At 34.8% G+C, this 27,226-nt stretch overlaps 2 protein-coding genes across 6 annotated transcripts in view; both read left to right on the top strand.

Annotated features, from left to right (window-relative positions):
* Positions 1–375: 375 nt before the first annotated feature.
* On the top strand, positions 376–8,534 carry LOC115423501 (paired mesoderm homeobox protein 2). Of its 4 annotated transcripts, XM_030140346.1 has the most exons (5): positions 376–1,016; positions 1,147–1,188; positions 1,333–1,478; positions 1,766–1,923; positions 8,056–8,534. In XM_030140346.1, exons 3-5 carry the CDS (start codon positions 1,454–1,456, stop codon positions 8,473–8,475), a joined length of 603 nt encoding a protein of 200 aa, XP_029996206.1. In that variant the 5' UTR covers positions 376–1,016; positions 1,147–1,188; positions 1,333–1,453; the 3' UTR covers positions 8,476–8,534. The 4 variants fall into 4 exon arrangements, with proteins under 4 accessions (XP_029996206.1, XP_029996204.1, XP_029996205.1 ...); XM_030140344.1 differs by having other exon boundaries at positions 1,147–1,478; XM_030140345.1 differs by having other exon boundaries at positions 376–1,188.
* Positions 8,535–26,991: 18,457 nt separating this feature from the next.
* Positions 26,992–27,226, top strand: part of micall2a (mical-like 2a) — a 39,635-nt gene continuing 39,400 nt past the window's right edge. For both annotated transcript variants that reach the window (XM_030140160.1, XM_030140159.1), the window contains exon 1: positions 26,992–27,134. In XM_030140160.1, coding sequence (XP_029996020.1) covers positions 26,992–27,134 — 143 coding nt within the window. The remainder of the gene's footprint in view (positions 27,135–27,226) is intronic.

The following is a 27,226-nucleotide window of genomic DNA, read 5'->3' as shown; positions in this document are numbered from 1 at the left end:
GCTCTTCTTAACACATATCTGGTTGTTCGTACTTCTTCAGGTTATTCATGGTTTTTGAGAAAATACAGTAAAATTTATAGGAAAATATTTACATTTTTAAGGAAATGCAATTATTTATACGTTATTGTGACAGTATTTTACTGGTTCTGATCCAGTTGAGATTGAATTGGTCTGAATGTGGAACCTGAAATAAAATGATTGTTAATATTTTCAGGGTAATTTTTGCATTTCACAAATTCATCCCACAGGCCGGACTGGACCCTATGGCGGGCCAGATTTGGCCCCCAGGCCGCATGTTTGACACCCCTGATGTAAGTCATTTTCTGGAGGCAAGCGTAAAATGTGTCAGTAATATTTGAGGGTTAAAATTTTCACACGCTGCTATTTGTTGGTTTGGGAAAACAACATTTGAAAAACTTTAGAACAATAAAACTGAATCAACAGCAGATAAACAAAGGGTTACTAGGAAGGTTTCAGGTTTGTCATCGTTATCAGGAGGAGTGTATTTATCCTGGAACCTGCTGTTCAGGGTCGACTGCTTTTGCGCTTGTTTTCGTCTCTGCTGTTTAAAAGAACTACTCGTGTTTTCATTAAGACGCCACTGGAAATAATTTGTTCTTGTTAGACTTGACAACTGTTGAACAGGTCACAGTGTTGTGTTGATCCTTAAGGTGCGCGTTTGGAGACGAACATACATAAAGACATTTTCCACAGAAGTCTCATCCATCTCACTGATTGAAATGTCACAAGCCAAAGATGTCGGAACATGCCCCGTGAAACCAGGGAGAGATGAGTTATAAGAAAAAAAACAACCTACCACAACAACATATGAAACCGATTTTTGCTGCTTATGTAGTCAGGAAAGTGATGACGAATACAGTAAACAGTGATGGGGTAATACAGATAATCCAGGAAGATGAATCACAGCTTTGCACCTTCGTCATATAAACCTGGCCTTGCTGATTGTCTGGAAGTCATGTGACTGAGAACAGAGGGAGGAGAAGCTGCAAGCTAAGGTGAGACCACCTCCACTCAAGTCTTACCTTTCCTCTCCACCCGATACCTTAAATCTTGCTGAGCCACAAACAGAGGCTGACCAAAGACCCAACACAACGGCTAATTTCTTAATCTTTTCTTCTACTTCAGCACAAAGGGATGCCTTTCAGCTTTCCGCCAGCATCACTATAGGTATGATCCTGGCGTTTTTGACACATTGATGCTTAATAGTGGACTCCTAATAGACATGTTCGGCCCAGGGCAACTGGTTTCTACTCTGCTGCCTGCAGTTTTCCACTCACCTGCAGCTCATTTTTTCCCTGCCTTCCCAACTAGACTTGGCTCTCAACCTCAAATTTTGATCCCTGGGCCTTTTATCAGCTATGAATCTTTAAGGAATTACCTGCAGCCAGAGCCATGCAAGGAAGCTCTGCTGCTGGCCACTCAGGCAGTCGGGATGGGGCAGCTCACAGAAAGCCTAGGTAAGTTAAATCCACTAAGTCTGATCGTACGATTTGAGGATTTAAGATGTCGTTCGCAGCCTAACTGGCAGCATTTGACCACAAATTCTAAGACAGTCAGGAAGCGCCATCTGACTGCAGTGTAAATGTTTACAAAAGATTGGCTAACAGCTCGTAACTAACAATCAATTATCAAGCAGTGTTAAAGTGTGCCTAATGATCGCTGTGCTAATTATCCAATCTAGAGCCATTAGTTCCTTGTCACCCGTTGGCAATGGTGTAATTGGTGCTTGCGCTGTGCTTTCCAGATGAACAGAGGCCAGTGAAGCAGCGTCGTGCACGGGCCAACTACAGCAGCTGGCAGCTGGAGGAGCTGGAGAAGGCCTTCGAGACCACCCACTACCCAGACATCTTCATGAGGGAAGCCCTGGCCCTCAGACTGGACCTGATCGAAGCCCGAGTGCAGGTATCTGTCGTGATGTGTCAGCGTTTACAGCACTGGTGTCAACAAACATGGGGCCCGGGGGCCAAATCCGGCCCACCAAAGGGTCCAGTCCGGCCCTTGGGATGAATTTGTGAAATGCAAAAATTACACTAAGATATTAACAATCCTTTTAGTTCAGGTTCCATATTCAGACCAAGATGATCTAAAGTGGGCGGGACCAGTAAAATACTATCATAATAACATATAAATAATGACAACTCCAAATTTTTCTGTTTGTAAATGTAAATATTTTCATGTTTTTACACAAAAACAAAGTATAATTTTGCAAAAAATGTGAATAACCTGAACAAATATGAACAACCTGAAATGTCTTAAGACAGGGGTTTCAAACTCATTTTAGTTCAGGGGCCACATTCAGCCTAATATGATATAAAGTGAAGTGGGCCGGACCAGTAAAATAATTTATTTAGTAGGATAAGAACTGTTGAGTGAAAAAAGTTAAATTCCGTAATGAAAATGTTTCCATCTACGAATTGTACTTGAACATAACATGAACAACTAGAAGCACTCGGAGAGCGCAGACCTCCGCCAAGGCTGATCAGTGGCCCCCCCCCGTGGGCCCCCCCACGCCAAGGAGGTTATGTTTTTGCCAGGGTTTGTTTGTCTGTCTGTCTGTCTGTCTGTTTGTCTGTCCGTTAGTGTGCAACATAACTCAAAAAGTTATGGACAGATTTTGATGAAATTTTCTGGTCTGCGCCCCCCCCTGTGGGCCCCCCCACCCCCGATCACCACCAAAATTTAATCATTTCTTCCTTATCCCATTTCCAACAAACCCTGAAAATTTCATCAAAATCTGTCCATAACTTTTTGAGTTATGTTGCACACTAACGGACAGACAAACAGACAGACAGACAAACCCTGGCAAAAACATAACCTCCTTGGCGGAGGTAAATATGAACAACCTGAAAACTCTTTAGTAAAATAAGGACAATTTTAACAGTATTAGCCTTAGTTTATCATTTATACATGTGAGTCACAATTTACAGATCACAGTGGATCTACAAATACACAAAACATTTAATAACAGGGAGAATTTTATTAAAATTCCACATACTTCTCGTAAGACACGTCAGATATTCACATTTTTGTTAAAGGTTAGTCTGTAAATGTAAACATTTTTGTGTAATTTTACTTTTTTTACACTAAAACAAAGAGACAAATGTGCAGTTTTCATTATTTATAGGTTATTATGGTAGTATTTTGCTGGTCTGATCCACTTTAGACTGAATTGACCTAAAATGATTCTAATATCCTTGATTGTTAATATCTTCAGCGTAATTTTTCCATTTCACAAATTCATCCCAGGGGCCAGATTGGACCCTTTGGCGGGCCGGATTTGGCCCCCGGGCTGCATGTTTGACACCTGTGTCTTAAGAGAATAAAGTACAATTTTAACAAGTTTCCGCCTGTTATTAAATGTTTAGTGCATTTGTAGATCCACTGTGATCTGTAAGTTATAACGTACATGTGGAAATGATAAACTGATGCAGAATATTGTTAAAATTACACTTATTTTTTTCAGTGTGTTCATGTTATTCAGATCTTTTGAGGGAATAGTTTATAGATGTAAACTTTTTTATAATGTAAATTTACTTTTTTCGCTCTAAAACATAGAGAAAAGTTTGAAGTTGACATTATTTATATATTATTTTATTATTTTACTGGTTCGACCCACTGCAGATCAAATTTTGCTGAATGTGGCCCCTGAACTAAAATGAGTTTGACACCCCTGGTTTATAGCATTTTCTTGTTTGGGACAGTTTGTAAATCCAACTCTGCAGTTCTACAGACTCTTTTAGAGGTCACATGGTGTCATTTGGCGGTTAAATGTCACACAGATATTCAAATCAAATCAAATTTTATTTACATAGCGCCAAATCATAACAAAAGTTATCTCATGACACTTTACATAAAGAGCCGGTCGAAACCAGACTGTCGAATTCACTGAACTGCATTAACGCTACATATCATCGCTGTTGGGTGGAAACTTTGTAAGTCAATTTTTGGTCTTTTTTTTGTCATAAAACGATTATATCGGTCAGTCTTCATGTTTAACCAATGAAAAGTGTTGAAAACAGCTTGTGACTACATCTCTTAACTCCATTAATTTATTTAAAATATATCTTTTTTCCAGTTTTCTGAAAAATAACCATTTTGGACATAAGAAGTTTCCACCCAACAGTGATGATATGCAATAATAAATAATTTGTACATTTAAGGAGTTGGCTTTTTTTTTTTTAAGACTTTCTCTTCTACATGCCATAAACAAAACATACATTACACTGTAAAAGACTGAATATCATCCAAGGGTACATCCAAGCCTGGTCAGCGTTTTGTTGAGGTATTTACAGGGGTTGGACAAAATAATGGAAACACCTTCACCTCAAGATGATAATGCCCCAATCCATACAGCTAGAAGTGTTAAAGAATGGCATGAGGAACATTCTAATGAAGTTGAGCATCTCGTATGGCCGGCACAGTCCCCAGATCTCAACATTATTGAGCATTTATGGTCAGTTTTAGAGATTCAAGTAAGACGTCGATTTCCACCGCCATCGTCTCTAAAAGAGTTGGAGGGTATTCTAACTGAAGAATGGCTTAAAATTCCTTTGGAAACAATTCACAAGTTGTATGAATCAATACCTCGGAGAATTGAGGCTGTAATTGCCGCAAAAGGCGGACCTACACCATATTAAATTATATTTTTTGTTGATGTTTTAAGGTGTTTCCATTATTTTGTCCAACCCCTGTATATAGAACTAATTTTCAGAATGGCGTCAACTTTTCACAAAAAGACTACACTGTAAGACCAAATAAGTTGAGTTCACTTAAAAAATTTGAATAAATCGATTGCCTTAAAAAATTTAAGTAATGAGTAATAAAAACTTGAGTGTATTATACTTAAATGCTTGATTTGAATGGAATTGCTAATTTAAATACAATACACTAAATGCCGAGTTAATTTAACTTAAAATTTGTTACAGTGTCAATTGCTTTATATAATTATTAGACTTAATATCATCAGTTTATTGTACTCAATTCCAAGTTGATTTAAACTAAAATCTTTCACAATATAAATTTCTTTGTATACAGGGTGGGGAAGCAAAATTTACAATATTTTGAGGCAGGGATTGAAAGTCAGTGTATGACCAATTAGTTTATTGAAAGTCATGAGAATTTATTTGCCACAAGAAAATGTACATAATAGAAAATGTTTTTATTCTATGTGTCCTCCTCCTTTCTCAATAACTGCCTTCACACGCTTCCTGAAACTTGCGCAAGTGTTCCTCAAATATTCGGGTGACAACTTCTCCCATTCTTCTTTAATAGTATCTTCCAGACTTTCTCGTAATAGTTTTGCTCATAGTCATTCTCTTCTTTCCATTATAAACAGTCTTTATGGACACTCCGACTATTTTTGAAATCTCCTTTGGTGTGACGAGTGCATTCAGCAAATCACACACTCTTTGACGTTTGCTTTCCTGATTACTCATATGGGCAAAAGTTTCTGAAAAGGTATGGATAATAGTGTTAGGTATGATTATGACATCAATATATGTTTGGTTTCAAATCAATTGACGTAGTGCCTGCTGAGAAAAAACAACTAAATGTTCATTGTAAATTTTGCTTCCCCACCCTGTAATTACTAAACTTAATATATTGTAGCATAGATAGAAGTTAGGCAGGAGGTTTACTCACTGTAATTTGCAAGGCATAAAGATTTACATTGAACGAGAACAATAAAAGATGAACATTAAAGCCATTGTTCGTCCTATGGCTCTCACTCATGGTGCAGCTCTACAAAAATACAAAAACAAACACGAAAAGGCCAATAAACATTGTCACACGCACATTAAGTCCAAATTAACACTAACACCACAACCCCGCTGAACCCCTGTACAGAAAAATAACACATTTTCAACAACATGCCCAATACCCACAATGCAATGCTGAGATAAAAAGGTGTGGTCATGACTAAAACTTAGTGATTTAAATCCATTCAACTGAAACTGTTTTTGTACTTTCGACTACATCTACAAATTAGTAGAATATACTTAATATTTTATAGTCATGTAATAAAACTTAAATCATTTAAGTACATTGGAATTTAAGCATTTTAGTAAATACAAAGTCCGGGCTTACAGGGTAGGTTTTTTTGCCACAAAAATGTTATTCAGAGGATGAATCCAGCACACAGTCACTCTTTTATGTGTAGTACATACAGATGGGTGATGAATGGAAGGAAAAACCTGATTGGATGGGTTTCAGATGACAATGCCCTCATCCCCTGTGCAGAGGGAACGGATATTAATATGATGTGAATCATGTTCTGTGGCTTTGTAGTCACCAGATCTCACCATAACTGAACACCAACTGAGATGTGTTCCATCATCAAAACACCAAATGAGGGAATATCTTTTGGGAATCAGTTGTAGAATCAATGCCAACATGCACTGAAACTGTCCTGATGAAACTGTTTGTTATTTTAGTTAATGACCCGTCTTTATGTCCATGCAAAAAAAAAAAAAAAAAAACAGAATCTAAACCACAGGTGTCAAACATGCGAAATGCACGTGAAATGCAAAAATTACACTAAGATATTAACAATCCTTTTAGTTCAGGTTCCACATTCAGACCAATATGATCTAAAGTGGGCAGGACCAGTAAAATAATATCATAATAACATAGAAATAATGACAACTCCAAATTTTTCTCTTTCAAAATGTAAATACTTTCATGTATTTACACTAAAACAAAGAATAATTTTGCCAAAAAATATGAATAACCTGAACAAATATGAACAACCTGAAATGTCTTAAGAGAAGTAAGTACAATTTTAACAAGATTCTGCCTGTTATTAAATGTTTAGTGCAGGGGTGTCAAACTCATTTTAGTTCAGGGGCCATACTCAGCTAAATTTGATCTGAAGTGGGCCGGACCAGAAAAATAATAACATAATAACCTATAAATAATGACAACTCCAAATTTTTTATCTTTGTTTTAGTGTAAAAAAAAAAACAACAACATTAAATTCTGAAAATACTTACTTTTATAAATTATCCAAAAAAAAAAACTTGAAAAAAAGGAAATTTAAATTAAAAAACATAAGAAAATTTAGTGCAGTTTTAACAATATTCTGCCTCCACTTTTCATTTGTCCATGTGCATTATGGATCAGATCTACGAAGACACTAAACACTGAGGAACAGGCAGAAAAGAGTTCAAATTGGGCGGAATTTTCTACAGACATTTCAGGTTGTTCATATTTGTTCAGGTTATTCACATTTTAGTGTTACAGGATAGTTTGGAAATGTAAATATTCTCATTATTTAATGTTATTTTTTGCACTAAAACAAAAAATAGAAGTTGTTAATTCTAGATTTTTTTTGGCTTAATTCAAGATTTTTTTTTTCTACTTAATTGAAGATTTTTTTTTTTTTTACTTAATTGAAGATTTTTTTTGGCTTTCTTCAAGATTTTTTCCTTAATTCAAGCCAATTTTTTTTTTTTTTTTGCTTAATTCAATTCAAGACTGTGGAATTTTTGCACTTGGCAAAAAACATCCCAGGGGCTGAACTGGACCCTTTGGGGGGCCGCATTTGGCCCCTGGGCCGCATGTTTGACACCCCTGGTTTAGTGTGTTTGTATATCCACTGTGATCAGTAAGTTCTAATGTACATGTGTGAATGATAAACTGAGGCAGAATATTGTTAAAATTATATTTATTTTTTCAGTTTGTTCATGTTATTCACATTGTTTGAAAGGATAGTTTGTAGATGTAAACCTTTTCATAATGTAAATTTACTTTTTTCGCTCTAAAACATAGAGAAAAGTTTGGAGTTGACATTATTTATATATTATTATATTATTACTTTACTGGTTTGGTCCACTTCAGATCAAATTTAGCTGAATGTGGCCCCTGAACTAAAATGAGTTTGACACCCCTGATCTAAACAATCAGATCTAGATGTTTTTTTGTCTTCTTTTTTTTATCTGGATTACAGGGATTTGAAGCTATGAAAACTACCACATTTCTAAAAGTTTCTCATTTTTAACTACATAAATTATACGTGTATTTCTTCATTTATTCCAGGTTTGGTTTCAGAACCGTCGTGCCAAAATGAGGCGGCAGTTGAAACTCCAGGGCCAGCTTTCAGGGCCTTATGTAAAAAGAGACAATGATGAAACATCTGAGAAAGGAGGCAGGAGTTTCAAAGAGCAGACGGAAAGTTCTGACAGTGAGCGCTGGCAGAGACGACCGGAAGGACAGAACTACCCGTGGACTAAAGCTCCGAGCGCTACGCGGAGCCTGTTAACGCAGTCCGTGACGGGGAATTCAGGGAAGTGGGAGTGTCCGGAGGGGCCGAGTTCAGAGGAGCTGCGATCCTGCAGCATCGCCAAACTGCGAGCCAAAGCCAGAGAGCACAAGGCCGAGATCCAAAGCACTGTAAACATGTCAGGAGGCGACGTGCAGCCGCAAACACAGGAAGACGATGCCATGCACAGTGATTGATTGTTTTCCTTCTTCCTGTTTGTACAGATAATGATGATAAAAAAACAGGGTCAGCAGTATGTATAGAATAACATCTGAATTTGGAGGATTGGGAGCTTTATTTTTAGCTAGTACAGATTCTGTTTTGCAGTATAAATTTTTTTGGTTATTTTGGTCAGTGTTATTGACTTTTATCTTTATTGTAAACCAGTGGTTCCCAACCTTTTATGGCTCGTGACCCCATTTTAACATCACAAATTTGTGGCGACCCTAGACATTCAAAACGGAGACATTTTTTTGCTAAAATTAATTTGTTTTTGATCATGTAATAATTTGCTGTAATATGTTGCAAATAAACGTTAATTTTACATGACATTTAGGTTATATAATGTAAATTTTTATTAGTAAGTTTTAATTTTTTTTTTTTTTTTTTTTTTTTATCAATTACTAGAAATTTCAGGTGATCCTATGTGGGGTCCAGACCCTAAGGTTGAAAAACACTGCATGAACTGCTACCAATCCCCTTTTTAAGTTGTTTAGTACAGTCTGTTCTTTCTCAATCTGATCAAATCTTGCACCACAAACATCTGAAACCAGTGTTCAAGGGGTTCAACTGAAATGAGGAGGAAAGAGGGTCTTATTTAGAGGTTCACCTGGGGTCTATATCCACCAGCAGCACCAAAGTTTGCATTATAATAATGTCGATCCTTTTACAGTGAAACCTTGCCACTTTAGTAAGTTTTTTTTTGTCTTTTTTTTTATTTTTTTTTATTAATTACTAGATATTTCAGGCGACCCCATTTGAATTCCACATGACCCCAAGATTGAAAAACACTGTTGTAAACTAAAAGAAACTCCTGTAACGGCATTTTCATTTAAATACAACTTCTAAAGTTAGTTTTAAATGTTGGAATGCCTGATAAGAACCCCCCCCTCCTTTTTTTTTTTTCTGTTTTCAGTTCAACTCTATAAAAAAAAAAAAAAAAACACAGTATGCTCTTCAATACATCTGTTAATGTTCATAATTACATCATATCACCCCCTTCCTAACATACATTTTTTGACAATTTTTTTTGCCTGACTCATCACTGTTTCCTGTAAAATCTGAAAAAAAGTTTAACAATTATTTTAGGTTGGTGATGCTATATGAGTGCAATTGGTGTCTTTGTAACCACTAAACTATACTGTGCAGTATAAATAAGCTCATCAACACAGTTAATGATGCCATGCACAGTGATTGATGGTTTTGCTTCTTCCTGTTTGTACAGATAATGATGATAAAAAAACAGGGTCAGCAGTATGTATAGAATAACATCTGAATTTGGAGGATTGGGAGCTTTATTTTTAGCTAGTACAGATTCTGTTTTGCAGTATAAATTTTTTTGGTTATTTTGGTCAGTGTTATTGACTTTTATCTTTATTGTAAACCAGTGGTTCCCAACCTTTTATGGCTCGTGACCCCATTTTAACATCACAAATTTGTGGCGACCCTAGACATTCAAAACGGAGACATTTTTTTGCTAAAATTAATTTGTTTTTGATCATGTAATAATTTGCTGTAATATGTTGCAAATAAACGTTGATTTTACATGACATTTAGGTTATATAATGTAAATTTTTATTAGTAAGTTTTAATTTTTTTTTTTTTTAATTTTTTTATCAATTACTAGAAATTTCAGGTGATCCTATGTGGGGTCCAGACCCTAAGGTTGAAAAACACTGCATGAACTGCTACCAATCCCCTTTTTAAGTTGTTTAGTACAGTGTGTTCTTTCTCAATCTGATCAAATCTTGCACCACAAACATCTGAAACCAGTGTTCAAGGGGTTCAACTGAAATGAGGAGGAAAGAGGGTCTTATTTAGAGGTTCACCTGGGGTCTATATCCACCAGCAGCACCAAAGTTTGCATTATAATAATGTCGATCCTTTTACAGTGAAACCTTGCCACTTTAGTAAGTTTTTTTTTGTCTTTTTTTTTTTTTCTTTTTATCAATTACTAGATATTTCAGGCGACCCCATTTGAATTCTACACGACCCCACGTGGGGTCCCGACCCCAAGGTTGAAAAACACTGTTGTAAACTAAAAGAAATACCTGTAACGGCATTTTTATTTTAAATACAACTTCTAAAGTTAGTTTTAAATGTTGGAGTGGTTGATGAGAACCCCCCCTTTTTTTTTCTGTTTTCAGTTCAACTCTATAAAAAAACACAGTATGCTCTTCAGTACATCTGTTAACTTTAATAATTACATCATATCACCCCCTTCCTAACATACTTTTTTTTTTTACTTTTTTTTTTTTTTTTTTTTTTTTTGCCTGAATCATCAAACACCATTTCCTGTAAAATCTGAAAAAAAGTTAAACAATTATTTTAGGTAGGTGACACTATATGAGTGCAATTGGTGTCTTTATAACCACTATACAAGGGATGTCAAACTCATTTTAGTTCAGGGGCCACATTCAGCTTAATATGATCTCAAGTGGGCCAGACCAGAAAAATAATAACAGTGGAAAAAAGTAAAAATAACTTATGAGAATGTTAACATCTACAAAAATCTGAATAACACAAACAATTGGAAACATCTTAAGAAAAACAAGTCCAATTTTAATAATATATAATTATTAAATTTTTTTTTTTGCTTAATTTTAGATTTTTTTTTTTTTTTTGCTTAATTCAAGATTTTTTACTTAATTCAAGATTTTTTATTTTGCTTAATTCAAGATTTTTTTTTTTTTTGCTTAATTCAAGATTTTTTTGCTTAATTCAAGATTTTTTTCTTTAACATCTACAAAAATCTGAATAACCCAAACAATTGGAAACATCTGAAGAAAAACAAGTCCAATTTTAACAATATGTAATTATTATTCTATTTTTTTTGCTTAATTCAAGATTTTTTTTGCTTAATTCAAGAATTTTTTTTTTTTTTTGCTTAATTCAAGATTTGTTCTTGTTTTTTTGCTTAATTCAAGATTTTTTTTTTTGCTTAATTCAAGATTTTTTTTTTTTGCTTAATTCAAGATTTTTTTTTTGTTTAATTCAAGATTTTTTTTTTTTTTGCTTAATTCAATTTATTTATTTTTTTTTTTTGCTTAATTCAAGACTTTATTTTGGTTACTTCAAGATTCTTTTGCTTAATTCAAGATTTATTTTTTTTTTGCGTAATTCAGGATTTTTTTTTTTGCTTAATTCAAGATTTTTTTCTTTAACATCTACAAAAATCTGAATAACCCAAACAATTGGAAACATCTGAAGAAAAACAAGTCCAATTTTAACAATATATAATTATTATTCAATTTTTTTTTTTGCTTAATTCAAGATTTTTTTTTTTTTGCTTAATTCAAGTTTTTTTTTTTGCTTAATTCAAGACTTTTTTATTTTGGTTAATTCAAGATTTTTTTGCTTAATTCAAGATTTTTTTTGTGCGTAATTCAGGATTTTTTTTTTGCTTAATTCAAGATTTTTTTCTTTAACATCCACAAAAATCTGAATAACCCAAACAATTGGAAACATCTGAAGAAAAACAAGTCCAATTTTAACAATATATAATTATTATTCGATTTTTTTTTGCTTAATTCAAGATTTTTTTTGCTTAATTCAAGAATTTTTTTTTTTGCTTAATTCAAGATTTGTTCTTGTTCTTTTGCTTAATTCAAGGTTTTTTTGCTTAATTCAAGATTATTTTTTTGCTTAATTCAAGTTTTTTTTTTTTTTTTTTTTTTTTGCTTAATTCAAGACTTTTTATCTTGGTTAATTTAAGATTTTTTTGGTTAATTCAAGATTTTTTTTTTTTTTGCGTAATTCAGGATTTTTTTTTTTTTTGCTTAATTCAAGATTTTTTTCTTTAACATCTACAAAAATTTGAATAACACAAACAACTGGAAACATCTTAAGAAAACAAGTCCAATTTTAACAATATTATGCCTCAGATTATCAGTTTATCATTTACACATGAGTTTTACAACTTACATTAGAATTACAAATGTATGAAGCATTTAATAACAGGCAGAATACTGGTAAAATTGCATTTACTTATCTTAAGAAATTTTAGGTTTTTCACATTTTTTTGTAAAATAACCGTTTTTAATATAAACATTTTCACGTAATTTTACTTTTTTTTTTTTTTTACACTAAAACAAAGATAAAATTTGCTGTTTTCATTATTTATAGGTTTAATATGATAGTAGTTTACTGGTTCTGACCCACTTGATGTCTAATTGGTGTGTATGTGGAATCTGAATTAAAATGATTTTGACATCCTCGATTGTTAATGTCTTCAGTGTAATTTTTGTATTTCACAAATCCATCCCACGGGCCAGATTGGATCCTTTGGCGGGCCGGATTTGGCCCCCGGGCCGCATGTTTGACACCTGTGCACTAAACTATACTGTGCAGTATAAATAAGCTTATCAACACAGTTAATGTGGCTGACACCGTCTGACCCTGTTCTGAATTGATGGTGCATCCTGTGCAGTACACAGGGTCAGTGACAAATGACATATTCACTACATCATGTATTGTATATACCGTGCGCAGCTGAAATGAGATGCCGTCACATTATTTCTAAGTGCTTTCAGTAATGACAAACTCACCCTGACCTTCGCAGACAGGCAGGATGTCTGCATGCAGCCACACGTCCTCACAGGAAACAATGGAAATAGCTGAAAAATGAAATCACAAAGAGTCAGGAATAGTATTTTTTCTTAAACTATATGCATCAAAAGCGTAAAGTTTTATATTTTGTTTCTATTAACTGATTATATGAAGAGAAGAAAAACAAATGAGTTGTGAATCTAAGTAATTTTAAAGTAATCTTGCAAAAAAAAAAAAAAAAAAAATGTGTTAGGGAAGTAATAACTTACAACTGTGGAGCACTGATTGTGCAGAAAGGAAAGGTGACCAAGTCGTGACTGTAGTGTCTTTAACATTACAAAATGGTGAATAAGTTTTGTTAAATGCACGTCTCAAAACCACATATTTTATTTATATGAGGATAAATCTCATATGACAGTGAACTATCACTATTTTCACACTTAATTAAGCAAAAAAACAGCATTAAATCTGGGTGCATTTCATAATCCTGTGATCCTTTACAACACAGGTGTCAAACATGTGGCCCGGGGGCCAAATCCGGCCCGCCAAAAAGTCCGGTCCGGCCCTTGGGATGAATTTGTGAAATCCAAAAATTACACTGAAGATATTAACAGTCCTTTTAGTTCAGGTTCCACATTCAGACCAGTTCAATCTCAAGTGGGTCAGACCAGTAAAATACTATCCTAATAACATATAAATAATGACAACTCCAAATTTTTCTTGTTGTAAATGTAAATATTTTCATGTATTTACATTAAAACAAAGTATAATTTTGCAAAAAATGTGAATAACCTGAACAAATATGAGCAACCTGAAATTTCTTAAGAGAAGTCAGTACAATTTTAGTAATATTCTGCCTGTTACTAAATATTTTGTGTGTTTGTAGATTCACTGTGATCTGTAAGTTATAATGTACATGTGTAAATGGTAAACTGAAGCAGAATATTGTTAAAATTACACTTATTTTTTTCAGTTTCTTCATGTTATTCACATCTTTTGAAAGGATAGTTTGTAGATGTAAACCTTTTCATAATGTAAATGCATTTTTTTTTTTTTTCGCTCTAAAACATAGAGAAAAGTTTGGAGTTGACATTATTTATATATTATTGTGTTATTATTTTACTGGTTCGGCCCACTTCGGATCAAATTTTGCTGAATGTGGCCCCTGAACTAAAATGAGTTTGACACCCCTGGTCAAGGGCATCAAACTGAAAAATAACAGCATAATAACCGAGAAATAATGACTCCAAATGTTCTACTTGGTTTAATGTGGGGGAAAAAAAAGATATTATGGCTCTAAATAATGGCAACACTATTTTTTTTTCTCTTTGATTTATTGCAAAGAACATTAAACTCTGATATCCTTTAACAATAAGATGTCAATAACCTGAACAAATATGAACAACCTGGAATGTCTAAAGAAAAATAAGTGCAATTTTAACAATATTCAGCCTGTTTTGTGCCTTTGGTAGATCTGATCTGTAATGCACATGTAGAAATCATAAGTTGAGGCATAATATTGATAAAATTGTACTTATTTTTCTGCAGACATTTCAGTTTTTTCCAGTTATCCACATCTTTTTTGTTTTGGATAGAAATACTTTCATCATTTAATGTTGTTTTTGGCACTAAAAAATTTAGAGTTGTCATTTATATGCTATTATTTGACTGGTCCGGCCCACTGGAGATCAAATTTGGCTGAATATGGGCCCTGAAAGAAAACGAGTTTGACACCCCTGCTGTAGAGTAACTGTCCACTGTAGTGACCACTATGCATGAAAGGGTTAAATTCTAAATAAAACCTTGTATATGTTGATATTTTTAATCATAGTGATTGTGTGTATGTGCATGTATAGTTCATTTATGTAGACAGTAGTGTGAGGCTGCCCCCTTCTGGGCAAGTGGTCTCGGACAGGAGGATTCAGACAATAATTTAAACAATAAGTTTAAGAGCAAATACATAGATTTCCTTTCATTTGACTGGAATTCAGTGATGTGTGTCTCATTTTGGGTGTGAGTTTCTTTTATTTATTTATTTTTTTATAATGTTTTACCCTCTTATTGTGACAATTAATCAAGAGTTCATGTCTGAAAGTATCTGTGTCCTATTTTAGTGAATGAGGTCAGTGTGGGTCACTCACATTACACAGACTCAAGTTTAACTGTGGTCTCGCACTAATTACATTCCCTGTGTCACTCCCCTGATGAGGTCTGTGGGTCAAATTTTAACCTACTTTGCAAAAGCGGTCAGTGAAGCCCTGGAAGTTTAGGGTTTACGGAAATTCAGTTTGGTCAGACATCCCAGTGGAAGTTAAAAAGCAGTTAGGCCTCACATATACTATAGATAAATGCGTGAAATAAAAGACATATTCTCTATTCTAGGTTATTGTTCTACTTCACAGGTGTCAAACATGTGGCCCGGGGGCCAAAACCGGCCCGCCAAAGGGTCCAATCCGGCCCGTGAGATGAATTTGCAAAGTGCAAGTTAGGGCATCAAACTCAAAAGTAATATCATAATAACCTATAAATGATGACAACACCATTTTTTTCCCCTTTGATTTAGTGCAAAAAACATTAAATTATGAAAATGTTTACATTAACAAACTATCCTTTAACAATAACATGTGAATAACTTGAACAAAATGAAGAAAATTAAGAGCAATTTTAACAATTTTCTGCTTGTTACTAAATGTTTTGTGCATATGTATAAATGATGAGTCGAGGCATAATATTGATAAAATTGTATTTATATTTCTTAACAAATTCCATTTTTTCAGGTTATTCACATCCTGTTTGTTTGGATAGTTTTTAAATGTAAATATTGGCATAATTGAATGTTATTTTTTGCACTAAAACAATTTGGAGTTATTATTTACTGGCTGTCATGCTATTATTGGACTGGTCCGGCCCACTGCAGATTAAATTGGGCTGAATGTGGCCCCTGGAAGAAAATGAGTTTGACACCCCTGTTCTACTTGATACTTCTAATAGTAACGGCCAAAGTAAATGACTGTGAGATTATGCCATAATGGTCAGAATTATTTAAATGTGTGAAATATAATAAGAGGTTACAGAGCAATTTTATACATAGAGCTTCGATATGTGGCTGTATATTGCAGAAAATTGAGTAAACCTTATCTAAACTGTGTTGGAAGGGTTGTGAAGTCGAGGGTGCACCCATGAACAGTTTGGGATTTTCTGGATGTTACTGTAAAGTTGTAATGCCTGTAAAGCAGCAGCAGACCTCCCACTGACTGAGTAGGAAATGTCCAAGTGCTTATTTTGTGTATTCGTTTCTAGGTTTTTTTTTATTTAATCTTGTTTTTTTATGTTATTTTCTGTATTTTTAAAAATATATATATTATGTTTTTTTTTTCAAAGTTTATACAAATGTGCAATTTTATTAAAGTTTAGATCTTGTTGATATTTTTTTTATTATTTCTAATTTTTCATATGAATGTGGAGGGTTTTTTTTGTTTTTTGTTTTTTTTTTTTTTTAAACACACCAAACCTTTGTCAATTATGTCTATTCTGCAAGTTAGTTTCTTCTCTGCTTCCATAACATAAGCACAGACAGTAAGACCTGTGATCGCTGACGCAACATTTTGAGAGTGACGACTTCGAAACTTTGAAAGAGACCTGAACACATGAAGACTGAAATCATGGCAAATGGTAAGTGTGAACATGTCGGGAATTGAAGAAAAAACAAAACAAACAACAACAAAAAAACAGCAGAAAAAGATGGAAAAAAAACAAAACAGCAGATTAATTTCTGGGTTTTTTTTGTTGTGTATTTTATTTTCTGTATTAAAAAAAAAAAAAGCTTTTTCAAAGTTCATACAAATGTGCATTTTTTTTAAACTTTAGAACTTGTTGACATTTTTTTTCAATTTCTAATTATTCATATAAATATAGAGTTTTTTTTTTTTTTTTAAACACACCAAACATTTGTCTATGGTGTCAGGCATTTAGAATTTTTACTTTATATCTTGGGAAGAAAATTCTACCAGTTAGTTTCTTCTCTGCTTCCATAACATAAGCACAGACAGTAAGACCTTTGATCGCTGACGCAACATTTTGAGAGTGACGACTTCAAAACTTTGGGAGAGACCTGAACACATGAAGACTGAAATCATGGCAAATGGTAAGTGTGAACATGTCGGGAATTGAAGAAAAAACAAAACAAACAGACAAAAAAAACAGCAGAAAAAGATGAACAAAACAAAACAGCAGATTAATTTCTGTTTTTTTTTTGTTGTTGTGTATTTTATTTTCTGTATTAAAAAAAAGTTTTTTCAAAATTCATACAAATGTGCATTTTTTTTAAACTTTAGAACTTGTTGACATTTTTTTTTCAATTTCTAATTATTCATATAAATATAGAGTTTTTTTTTTTTTTTAAACACACCAAACATTTGTCTATGGTGTCAGGCATTTAGAATTTTTACTTTATATCTTGGGAAGAAAATTCTACAAGTTAGTTTCTTCTCTGCTTCCATAACATAAGCACAGACAGTAAGAGCTTTGATCGCTGACGCAACATTTTGAGAGTGACGACTTCAAAACTTTGGGAGAGACCTGAACACATGAAGACTGAAATCATGGCAAATGGTAAGTGTGAACATGTCGGGAATTGAAGAAAAAACAAAACAAACAACAACAACAAAAAAACCAGCAGAAAAAGATGAAAAAAACAAAACAAAACAGCAGATTAATTTCTGGGGTTTTTTTGTTGTGTATTTTATTTTCTGTATTAAAAAAAAAAAAAGCTTTTTCAAAGTTCATACAAATGTGCATTTTTTTTAAACTTTAGAACTTGTTGACATTTTTTTTCAATTTCTAATTATTCATATAAATATAGAGTTTTTTTTTTTTTTTTTAAACACACCAAACATTTGTCTATGGTGTCAGGCATTTAGAATTTTTACTTTATATCTTGGGAAGAAAATTCTACCAGTTAGTTTCTTCTCTGCTTCCATAACATAAGCACAGACAGTAAGACCTTTGATCGCTGACGCAACATTTTGAGAGTGACGACTTCAAAACTTTGGGAGAGACCTGAACACATGAAGACTGAAATCATGGCAAATGGTAAGTGTGAACATGTCGGGAATTGAAGAAAAAACAAAACAAACAAACAGACAAAAAAACCAGCAGAAAAAGATGAAAAAAACAAAACAAAACAGCAGATTAATTTCTGGGTTTTTTTTGTTGTTGTGTATTTTATTTTCTGTATTAAAAAAAACAAGTTTTTTCAAAGTTCATACAAATGTGCATTTTTTTTCAACTTTAGAACTTGTTGACATTTTTTTTCAATTTCTAATTATTCATATAAATAGAGTTTTTTTTTTTTTTTTAAACACACCAAACATTTGTCTATGGTGTCAGGCATTTAGAATTTTTACTTTATATCTTGGGAAGAAAATTCTACCAGTTAGTTTCTTCTCTGCTTCCATAACATAAGCACAGACAGTAAGACCTGTGATCGCTGACGCAACATTTTGAGAGTGACGACTTCAAAACTTTGGGAGAGACCTGAACACATGAAGACTGAAATCATGGCAAATGGTAAGTGTGAACATGTCGGGAATTGAAGAAAAAACAAAACAAACAAACAGACAAAAAAACCAGCAGAAAAAGATGAAAAAAACAAAACAAAACAGCAGATTAATTTCTGGGTTTTTTTTGTTGTTGTGTATTTTATTTTCTGTATTAAAAAAAACAAGTTTTTTCAAAGTTCATACAAATGTGCATTTTTTTTCAACTTTAGAACTTGTTGACATTTTTTTTCAATTTCTAATTATTCATATAAATAGAGTTTTTTTTTTTTTTTTAAACACACCAAACATTTGTCTATGGTGTCAGGCATTTAGAATTTTTACTTTATATCTTGGGAAGAAAATTCTACCAGTTAGTTTCTTCTCTGCTTCCATAACATAAGCACAGACAGTAAGACCTGTGATCGCTGACGCAACATTTTGAGAGTGACGACTTCAAAACTTTGGGAGAGACCTGAACACATGAAGACTGAAATCATGGCAAATGGTAAGTGTGAACATGTCGGGAATTGAAGAAAAAACAAAACAAACAACAACAACAAAAAAACAGCAGAAAAAGATGAAAAAAACAAAACAAAACAGCAGATTAATTTCTGGGTTTTTTTTGTTGTTGTGTATTTTATTTTCTGTATTAAAAAAAACAAGTTTTTTCAAAATTCATATAAATGTGCATTTTTTTTCAACTTTAGAACTTGTTGACATTTTTTTTCAATTTCTAATTATTCATATAAATATAGAGTTTTTTTTTTTTTTTTAAACACACCAAACATTTGTCTATGGTGTCAGGCATTTAGAATTTTTACTTTATATCTTGGGAAGAAAATTCTACCAGTTAGTTTCTTCTCTGCCTCCACAGCATAAGCACAGACAGTAAGACTCTGATCGCTGACACAACATTTTAAGAGTGGCAACTTCAAAACTTTGAAAGAATGAAGTCATGGCAAATGGTAAGTGTGAAAAGAAGAAAAAAGAAAAAGACAAAAAAAAAAACAGCAGAAAAACACAGAAGAAAACTTGTTGACTCATTAAAAATAAAGGAAAATCCCAACAACACAGCAAACGGTAAGAACAAAGAAAATGGTTTAAAAAGCTCAAACATCTGTTCCTATAGTGCGTCTGTGGACAGTCCGTCTCCTCTGTCCGTCCCCCACACCCACAGGCTGCTGTGGTTCAGTGCCTTTCACTACTGTAATCTCCTGTATGTCACTGAAAAGTCCATTCTTCCTGCAGGATTTGAAACTTTTCCAATTACACAAACAGTGACAGAATTACGGTCGTTGAAAGTGCACTCATACTGATGTGTCATCGATGACACATTTGGTTTTAAAGAGTTGAAGCGTTTCTCAGTATGCGCTCTTGTCTGTTCTTCTATTCTTGTGATCTCATGAAACGTCATCAGTCGAGACCCAAGTTCTGTTTCATTTAAAAGTTTGCGCAACCCAAGATCAGATGGAATTCCTGAGTGTTGCTCTTGTCCCGATCCTTAAACCAAGGATGCCCCGGTTGGTGATTCATATGGATTTGGCAAATACCCTGAGATGGCAGCTTGTGTGTCAACTGCTGAGGAGAGGACCCACATTTGTAAGTTTTTTCTTTATGGAAATACTTCTCGGTTGTTGTTGTCATCTTATAGAAATCATTATATGTTTTGGAATAGATAACTGAACTGGTGATCTCGCAGCCTCAGGACCACCCAGGACTTGCGGTCTTGGACAAAAAACTAAATATTTATTAACCTCCCTCAACAGTTCAACCTTCATCAAAGCCTACCATTAACATCAAAGCTAAAATTGTATAACTTTTGTAACGATAAAGCTAACTTCTCACAAATTACACTGGTAATGATAAGGATCAGTTAGTCTGAGGTCGTCTTAGCCCTGAGAAAGTTAAGTTTGGCTGCATTTTAATTGAAACACAGCTCAACATATCATTGTATGTTTCTGTCACGATAATGTTAACGTCACACCGCTAGCTGTGCTTCACTAAACAAACTGCTAATATTAATATTACATGATTTTATGGACTCCTGCGGAAACCCGAGCCCTTATTGTGTCGAGGGTGGCCCATGAATGCTTGTTCACAGGCAGGAGAAATTCCTATAAAAGTGCATAGGAGTGAGTGTCTTAGTGGTTCGTTATCCATTAACTTACTAGTGTTGTTGGCATCAAGTACCGTAAAAGTTGTCAATAGACATGTTAACATCATTATCATTATTGTCATTATCATAAAAATACTAAACATTTCCTGATACTGAATCATCTTTTCTTGTGTGTCTTCCAGAGTATTTGACAGCACAACAGGCTTTGCACACAAAAAGAACAATTTTAAAGAAAAACTAGAAGCACTTGGAGAGCGCAGACCTCTGCCAAGGCTGATCAGTGGCCCCCCCCATGGGCCCCCCCACCCCCGATCACCACCAAAATTTAATCATTTCTTCCTTATCCCATTTCCAACAAACCCTGAAAATTTCATCAAAATCTGTCCATAACTTTTTGAGTTATGTTGCACACTAACAGACAAACAAACAAACAAACAAACTAGAAGCACTCGGAGAGCGCAGACCTCCGCCAAGGCTGATCAGTGGCCCTCCCCGTGGGCCCCCCCACGCCAAGGAGGTTATGTTTTTGCCAGGGTTTGTTTGTCTGTTTGTCTGTCCGTTAGTGTGCAACATAACTCAAAAAGTTATGGACAGATTTTGATGAAATTTTCAGGGTTTGTTGGAAATGGCCCCCCCCCCCCCCCCCCCCCCGTGGGCCCCCCCACCCCCGATCACCACCAAAATTTAATCATTTCTTCCTTATCCCATTTCCAACAAACCCTGAAAATTTCATCAAAATCTGTCCATAACTTTTTGAGTTATGTTGCACACTAACGGACAGACAAACAAACAGACAAACAAACAAACAAACAAACCCTGGCAAAAACATAACCTCCTTGGCGGAGGTAATTACAAGGTACGTATTGGTACAACATGTTACAACACACAACATCCCACCAAGGGCCAGTGGGGTGGAGGAAGGGGGTGTCACTGCTACCATCTGGCATTGGTATACTCTCATGGCTGCTGCACTCGGGGGCAGTATTCCATCCCCTTCACACTCTCTTTGTCCTCCATTCTCAACTTCCCTGCATCCCCTCACCCTTCCCAGGATCCCATTCCCCTTGTCCCCCATGATCCCCTTCCCCATCTTCTTGTCCCACATGATCCCCTTACTTGCATCCCTTCACCTCCCAGGATCCCCTTGCCCAATCCAATCCCCTGCCCCTTCCCACTTCCCTCTTCCCCATGATCCTCTTCCCTGTATCGTACAACCCCTCATCTCCCATGACCCCCCCCAGGTCCCCGAGGATTCCCTTCCCCCTCCCTAAGTCCCCTGTGGTCCCCTTCAACCCAGGGATCCCCTTCCTTGCCCCACATGATCCTTTCCCTGCATCCCATCACCTCCCAGTGTCCCCTTCCCGCTCCCCTCATCCTGCATGATCTTCTTCATAGGATTGGAAAGCGCTTGTAGGAGACGGCCAAACTACATTGCTAAAGAGTACTAAAGTATTCTGCAAATACACTCTAAAGAGCCTGGATCTCATCGAATGTATTTGCTGAATATGCTCCAAAAAATTCAGTAGAACTTTGAGTTGACGACTCAAAATTATCAAGCCTGATTTGAATACATTTCCAGGAACTTTGTGGTGTGGTGGAAATGCAATCCGTGCAGTTTACCAGGAATTCTTTCACCCAGGTAAATATATTCCTGGCTGGTATGCTACTGTATCTGCCTGAAGGTGGTGCTGAGGTGAGGATGGGGGTGTAAAGATGTGTCTGTCCAGGATTAATGGAAGTTTGATGTAGCTGGGTATGTTCAGGATGGGGTCGATCTGGGTGTCTTCATTGTTGGGCTGTATCGTCGGGCTCTATCTCCTAGGATGCAACATTGTTATCTTCAGCTTTTTAAATTTTATATTCTCTTTGAAACTCTGCACTGCAACTTTTACTTTAATATGTGTGTGTTTTTATTTTTTAATCTTTATTTTTTATTTATTTATTTATTTATTTATTTATTTATTTATTACCTCCGCCAAGGAGGTTATGTTTTTGCCAGGGTTTGTTTGTTTGTTTGTTTGTTTGTTTGTTTGTTTGTTTGTTTGTTTGTCTGTCTGTTAGTGTGCAACATAACTCAAAAAGTTATGGACAGATTTGGATGAAATTTTCAGGGTTTGTTGGAAATGGGATAAGGAAGAAATGATTAAATTTTGGTGGTGATCGGGGGTGGGGGGGCCCACGGGGGGGGGGGCATTGATCAGCCTTGGCGGAGGTCTGCGCTCTCCGAGTGCTTCTAGTTTTTTTTTTATTTTTTTATTTTATGTGTTGTTTTCTTACTTGCTGTTTTTAATCACCTTTTATATGTTTCTTTTATAATGTTTTAAATGTGTTTCTTTTTGTTTCTTTTATTTCAATGTCCTGTGTGAAGCACCTTGAATTGCCTTGTTGCTGAAATGTGCTATGCAAATAAACTTGCCTTGCCTTCAGCTGGTTTGGTGTTGGTAGTCAGCAGGTCGTTCAACATGTCATTGAAGAGGAGGAGTTGGGCCATCCCTTCATCCTCCAGTGCAACCATTTTCTAATTTCGTATGTACTTCACGATTAAGTCATAGAGGTCTGGTTCACACATGTCATCTACACTGTATGCTGCCGCCATCGTCGATTGAACTTGCAACTGTCATCAGCTGACACATTCAAACTGGATTGTCTCTTCTGGATCTTAAAGACTAATATCCGAAGTGCTGTAACTGGAGCTATGTTGACATTACACAGATGGCCTATGCTCCCTGGATGATGCTCTAGTTGCAGCCTATTAAACAGTGCTATTAAATCCCAGACGAGCCCCCAGTTGTTACCAGCACCAAACCTAGGGCCTATCTGGACCAGCAGTAAGGGTTACAGGCTATGAAAACACCTGGGATGCATAAAACTTAAAACAGAGTTGAGTTGACCAAAAGACAGAGGTCTGAAGTACTTACTAAGTTAATTATTTCTGAGCACAATGTAATTCACATATTTTTTAGGGATGCACCGATCCGATACCAGTATCGAGCATTGGCTCCGATACTCAGTGTGTGTACTTGTACTCATACTCGTAAAAGTAATCTGATACAAATTCACTGATACCACTTACGGCTGTGTAACATTCATAGTTGAGTGCAGCAGGTACGCGGTGGTGGAACAATGTGTGGGGAGTGTGAAGAGTGTGGAGATTTTTTAAAATAAATGACGGTGATAAAAGTAACGCTGACTGCCAGTAACGTTAAAGACACAGACAGATACGGACAGAGCGTTCTGTCCGTCCTCTGTGTACATTCCATCCGTTTTCCAGGTGCTCATGGACGCGTACCCAGACAGAGAATACCAGCGGGAACTGTGGAGGTAGAGGATCTGTTCAAAGAGCGACTGTGTGAGTTAGAGAAAAATTACTGACAGGTTTATGACAACTACTATTGTTCCAGATTGCCATCTACTGCCGAAAAAAGTTAAATTACTTTAATGTCAGGTCTGTTCATTATGTCACCTTAAACTTAGAGCTGTTCAATTATTTAAAATAAATAAATAAATAAATAAAAAAAGGATGTTCCCTAAAATAAAAACTGAGTATAGCATTTCTAGCCTACGTAGGCATAGATTTCAGTGAACCCCAATTACACCAACTCTGTGTTTTCTTTTTCATAAATACTGACATTATTATTATTATTATTATTATTATTATTATTATTATTATTATTATTATTATTATTATTATTACAGGGTGGGGAAGCAAAATTTACAATGAACATTTAGTTGTTTTTTTCTCAGCAGGCACTACATCAATTGTTTTGAAACCAAACATATATTGATGTCATAATCATACCTAACACTATTATCCATACCTTTTCAGAAACTTTTGCCCATATGAGTAATCAGGAAAGCAAACGTCAAAGAGTGTGTGATTTGCTGAATGCACTCGTCACACCAAAGGAGATTTCAAAAATAGTTGGAGTGTCCATAAAGACTGTTTATAATGGAAAGAAGAGAATGACTATGAGCAAAATTATTACGACAAAGTCTGGAAGATACTATTAAAGAAGAATGGGAGAAGTTGTCACCCGAATATTTGAGGAAAACTTGCACAAGTTTCAGGAAGCGTGTGAAGGCAGTTATTGAGAAAGAAGGAGGACACATAGAATAAAAACATTTTCTATTATGTCAATTTTCTTGTGGCAAATAAATTCTCATGACTTTCAATAAACTAATTGGTCATACACTGTCTTTCAATCCCTGCCTCAAAATATTGTAAATGTTGCTTCCCCACCCTGTATTTGGTAGTAGTGGTAGTATCAGTAATATTTGCATCTGTTTTCATTTTGTATTATCAAAACTTAGCAGTAACTTAAAGACATATTTTCATTTAACCCATTCAGTTTGTCTTTACATGCTGACTTTTTAAACTCATCACTGTATATGCAGCCATGTACAATATTCCTTTAGATTCTACTGGGACTTTTCTGGGTTGTATGATACTTTTCACTATTTTAAAAAGCTCAAAACTTTTGTCTCTAATGAAATCCCCCCAAAACTAAAAAAAAAAAAAAAAATCAAAACCTATCCTCTGTGATTAGAAGATATCAATAAAATAAAGCAAAACTGCATTTGCAACAGTGTGGTTGTATCCATGTGCTGTAAGGGCAACTTAAAATTAGGAAAAAATACTGCAGATTTAATCATCAAAAGATTTGATTTTCCTTTTGTTGAAAAATATCTACTTTCTGCAAGACTGGGGTTGATGCACACTCTGATGTGACTTTGATAATTGTATTGTTACATGTCTATATTATTAGACTTTATCTGAGCCTCAATTCTATTAAAGTTATTTACCTGTGTAGAAATATGAATGAAATCCTAAAAAATGTAAAAAAAAAAAAAAAGAAACAAAACAAAACAGAATGTTTCCTCTGTGATTAAATGGTATCAATAAAATAAAGCAAAACTGCCTTTGCTAAAGTATGAGTGCAACTTTAAAGAAATTACTGCAGATTTAATCATCAGAGGATATGGAGTGATTTGCTTTTGTTGGGGATTGAAATCTGTTTTCTGCAGAACTGGGGTTGATGCACACTCTGATGTGACTTTGATAATTGTATTGTTACATGTCTATATTATTGGACTTTATCTGAACTGTGCATTAATTAATTACTACAGGACATATTTCTACATTTAAACCACCCTCTATTCTATGAGTTATTTACCTGTGTGGAAATATGAATGAAATCCTAACAAATGTTAAAAAAAAAAAAAAAAAAAAAAGAAAACAAAAGAAAACAAAACTGACCCTTTCCTCTGTGATTAAAGGATATAAATTAAAAAAAAAAAAAAAAAAAAAAAGCAAAACTGCTGTTGCAAAAGTGCAACTTTAAAGAAATTACTGCAGATTTAATCATCAGAGGACATGGAATGAATTGCTTTTGTTGGGAAAAAAAAATCTATTTTCTGCAGAACTGGAGTAGATGCACACTCTGATTTTAAGTATAATAATAAGTAATTATGTGATAATGATAACTGTATAATTACATGTGTATATTACTGGATTTTATCTGAAGTGTGCATGAATTAATTACTGCAAGACATATTTCTACATTTAAACCAGCCTCTATTCTCTTAAAGTTATTTACCTTTGTGGAAATATGAGTGAAATCCTAACAAATGTTAAAAAAAAAAAAAAAAAAAAAAAAAAAAAAAATAATAATAATAATAATAATAATAATAATAATAACTGAACCTTTCCTCTGTGATTAAATGGTATCAGTAAAATAAAGTAAAACTGCCTTTGCTAAAGTATGAGTCCAACTTTAAAGAAATTACTGCAGATTTAATCATCAGAGGACATGGAATGAATTGCTTTTGTCGGAAAAAAAAAAATCTATTTTCTGCAGAACTGGAGTAGATACACAATCTGATGTTAAGTATAATAATAAGTAATTATGTGATAATGATAACTGTATCATTACATGTGTATATTACTGGATTTTATCTGAAGTGTGCATGAATTAATTTGTGCAGGATGTACTTGTAGATTTAACCCAGCCTTTATTAAAGCTATTTACCTGCTGTGGATGTAAACAGATGTGAGCGTGTGTGAGGGTTAATTAGTTTAATGAGCGCACAAACACACAGCAGCCCTTCCCACAGTCCTGCCGGTTCATTCAGGTAAAAAAGAAGGAAACAGGACGCAGCTGCAGCTCCGCAGTTCACGGTCAAATCCCGAACAGAGACGGTTTGTTTTCACCTCCTCTTTCCTCCTCCGCTCCGCCTGTTGCGCCTGTTGCGCACTCCGCCTGTGCAGACTGCGGACGGACGGAGCGGCCATGGCTGCCATCAAGGCTCTGGAGCAGTGGTGCAAAGTGCAATGCGAAGGATACCGAGATGTGGCCATCACCAACATGACCACTTCATTTCGGAACGGAATGGCTTTCTGTGCGCTCATCCACAAGTACAGACCGGATCTGATGTGAGTATTTGAACAAAAGAAACTGGGCTGGAGGATGTTTGTAATTACACTGGTCTACAAGTAGGGGTACTTTACCAAATTTGAGTCACTAA

The sequence above is a fragment of the Sphaeramia orbicularis genome, chromosome 8 (genome assembly GCF_902148855.1).
Source record: "Sphaeramia orbicularis chromosome 8, fSphaOr1.1, whole genome shotgun sequence".
Lineage (NCBI taxonomy): Eukaryota > Metazoa > Chordata > Actinopteri > Kurtiformes > Apogonidae > Sphaeramia > Sphaeramia orbicularis.
This window is presented reverse-complemented; position numbering and strand designations above follow the sequence as displayed.

Bases quoted from the DNA above. Each gene is read 5' to 3' on its own strand.
- LOC115423501 (XM_030140344.1), top strand. From the start codon at position 1,217: ATGCTTAATAGTGGACTCCTAATAGACATGTTCGGCCCAGGGCAACTG. The intron at 1,479-1,765 runs GTAAGTTAAATC...TGTGCTTTCCAG, and splicing joins GCAGCTCACAGAAAGCCTAG to ATGAACAGAGGCCAGTGAAG. The intron at 1,924-8,055 runs GTATCTGTCGTG...CATTTATTCCAG, and splicing joins TGATCGAAGCCCGAGTGCAG to GTTTGGTTTCAGAACCGTCG.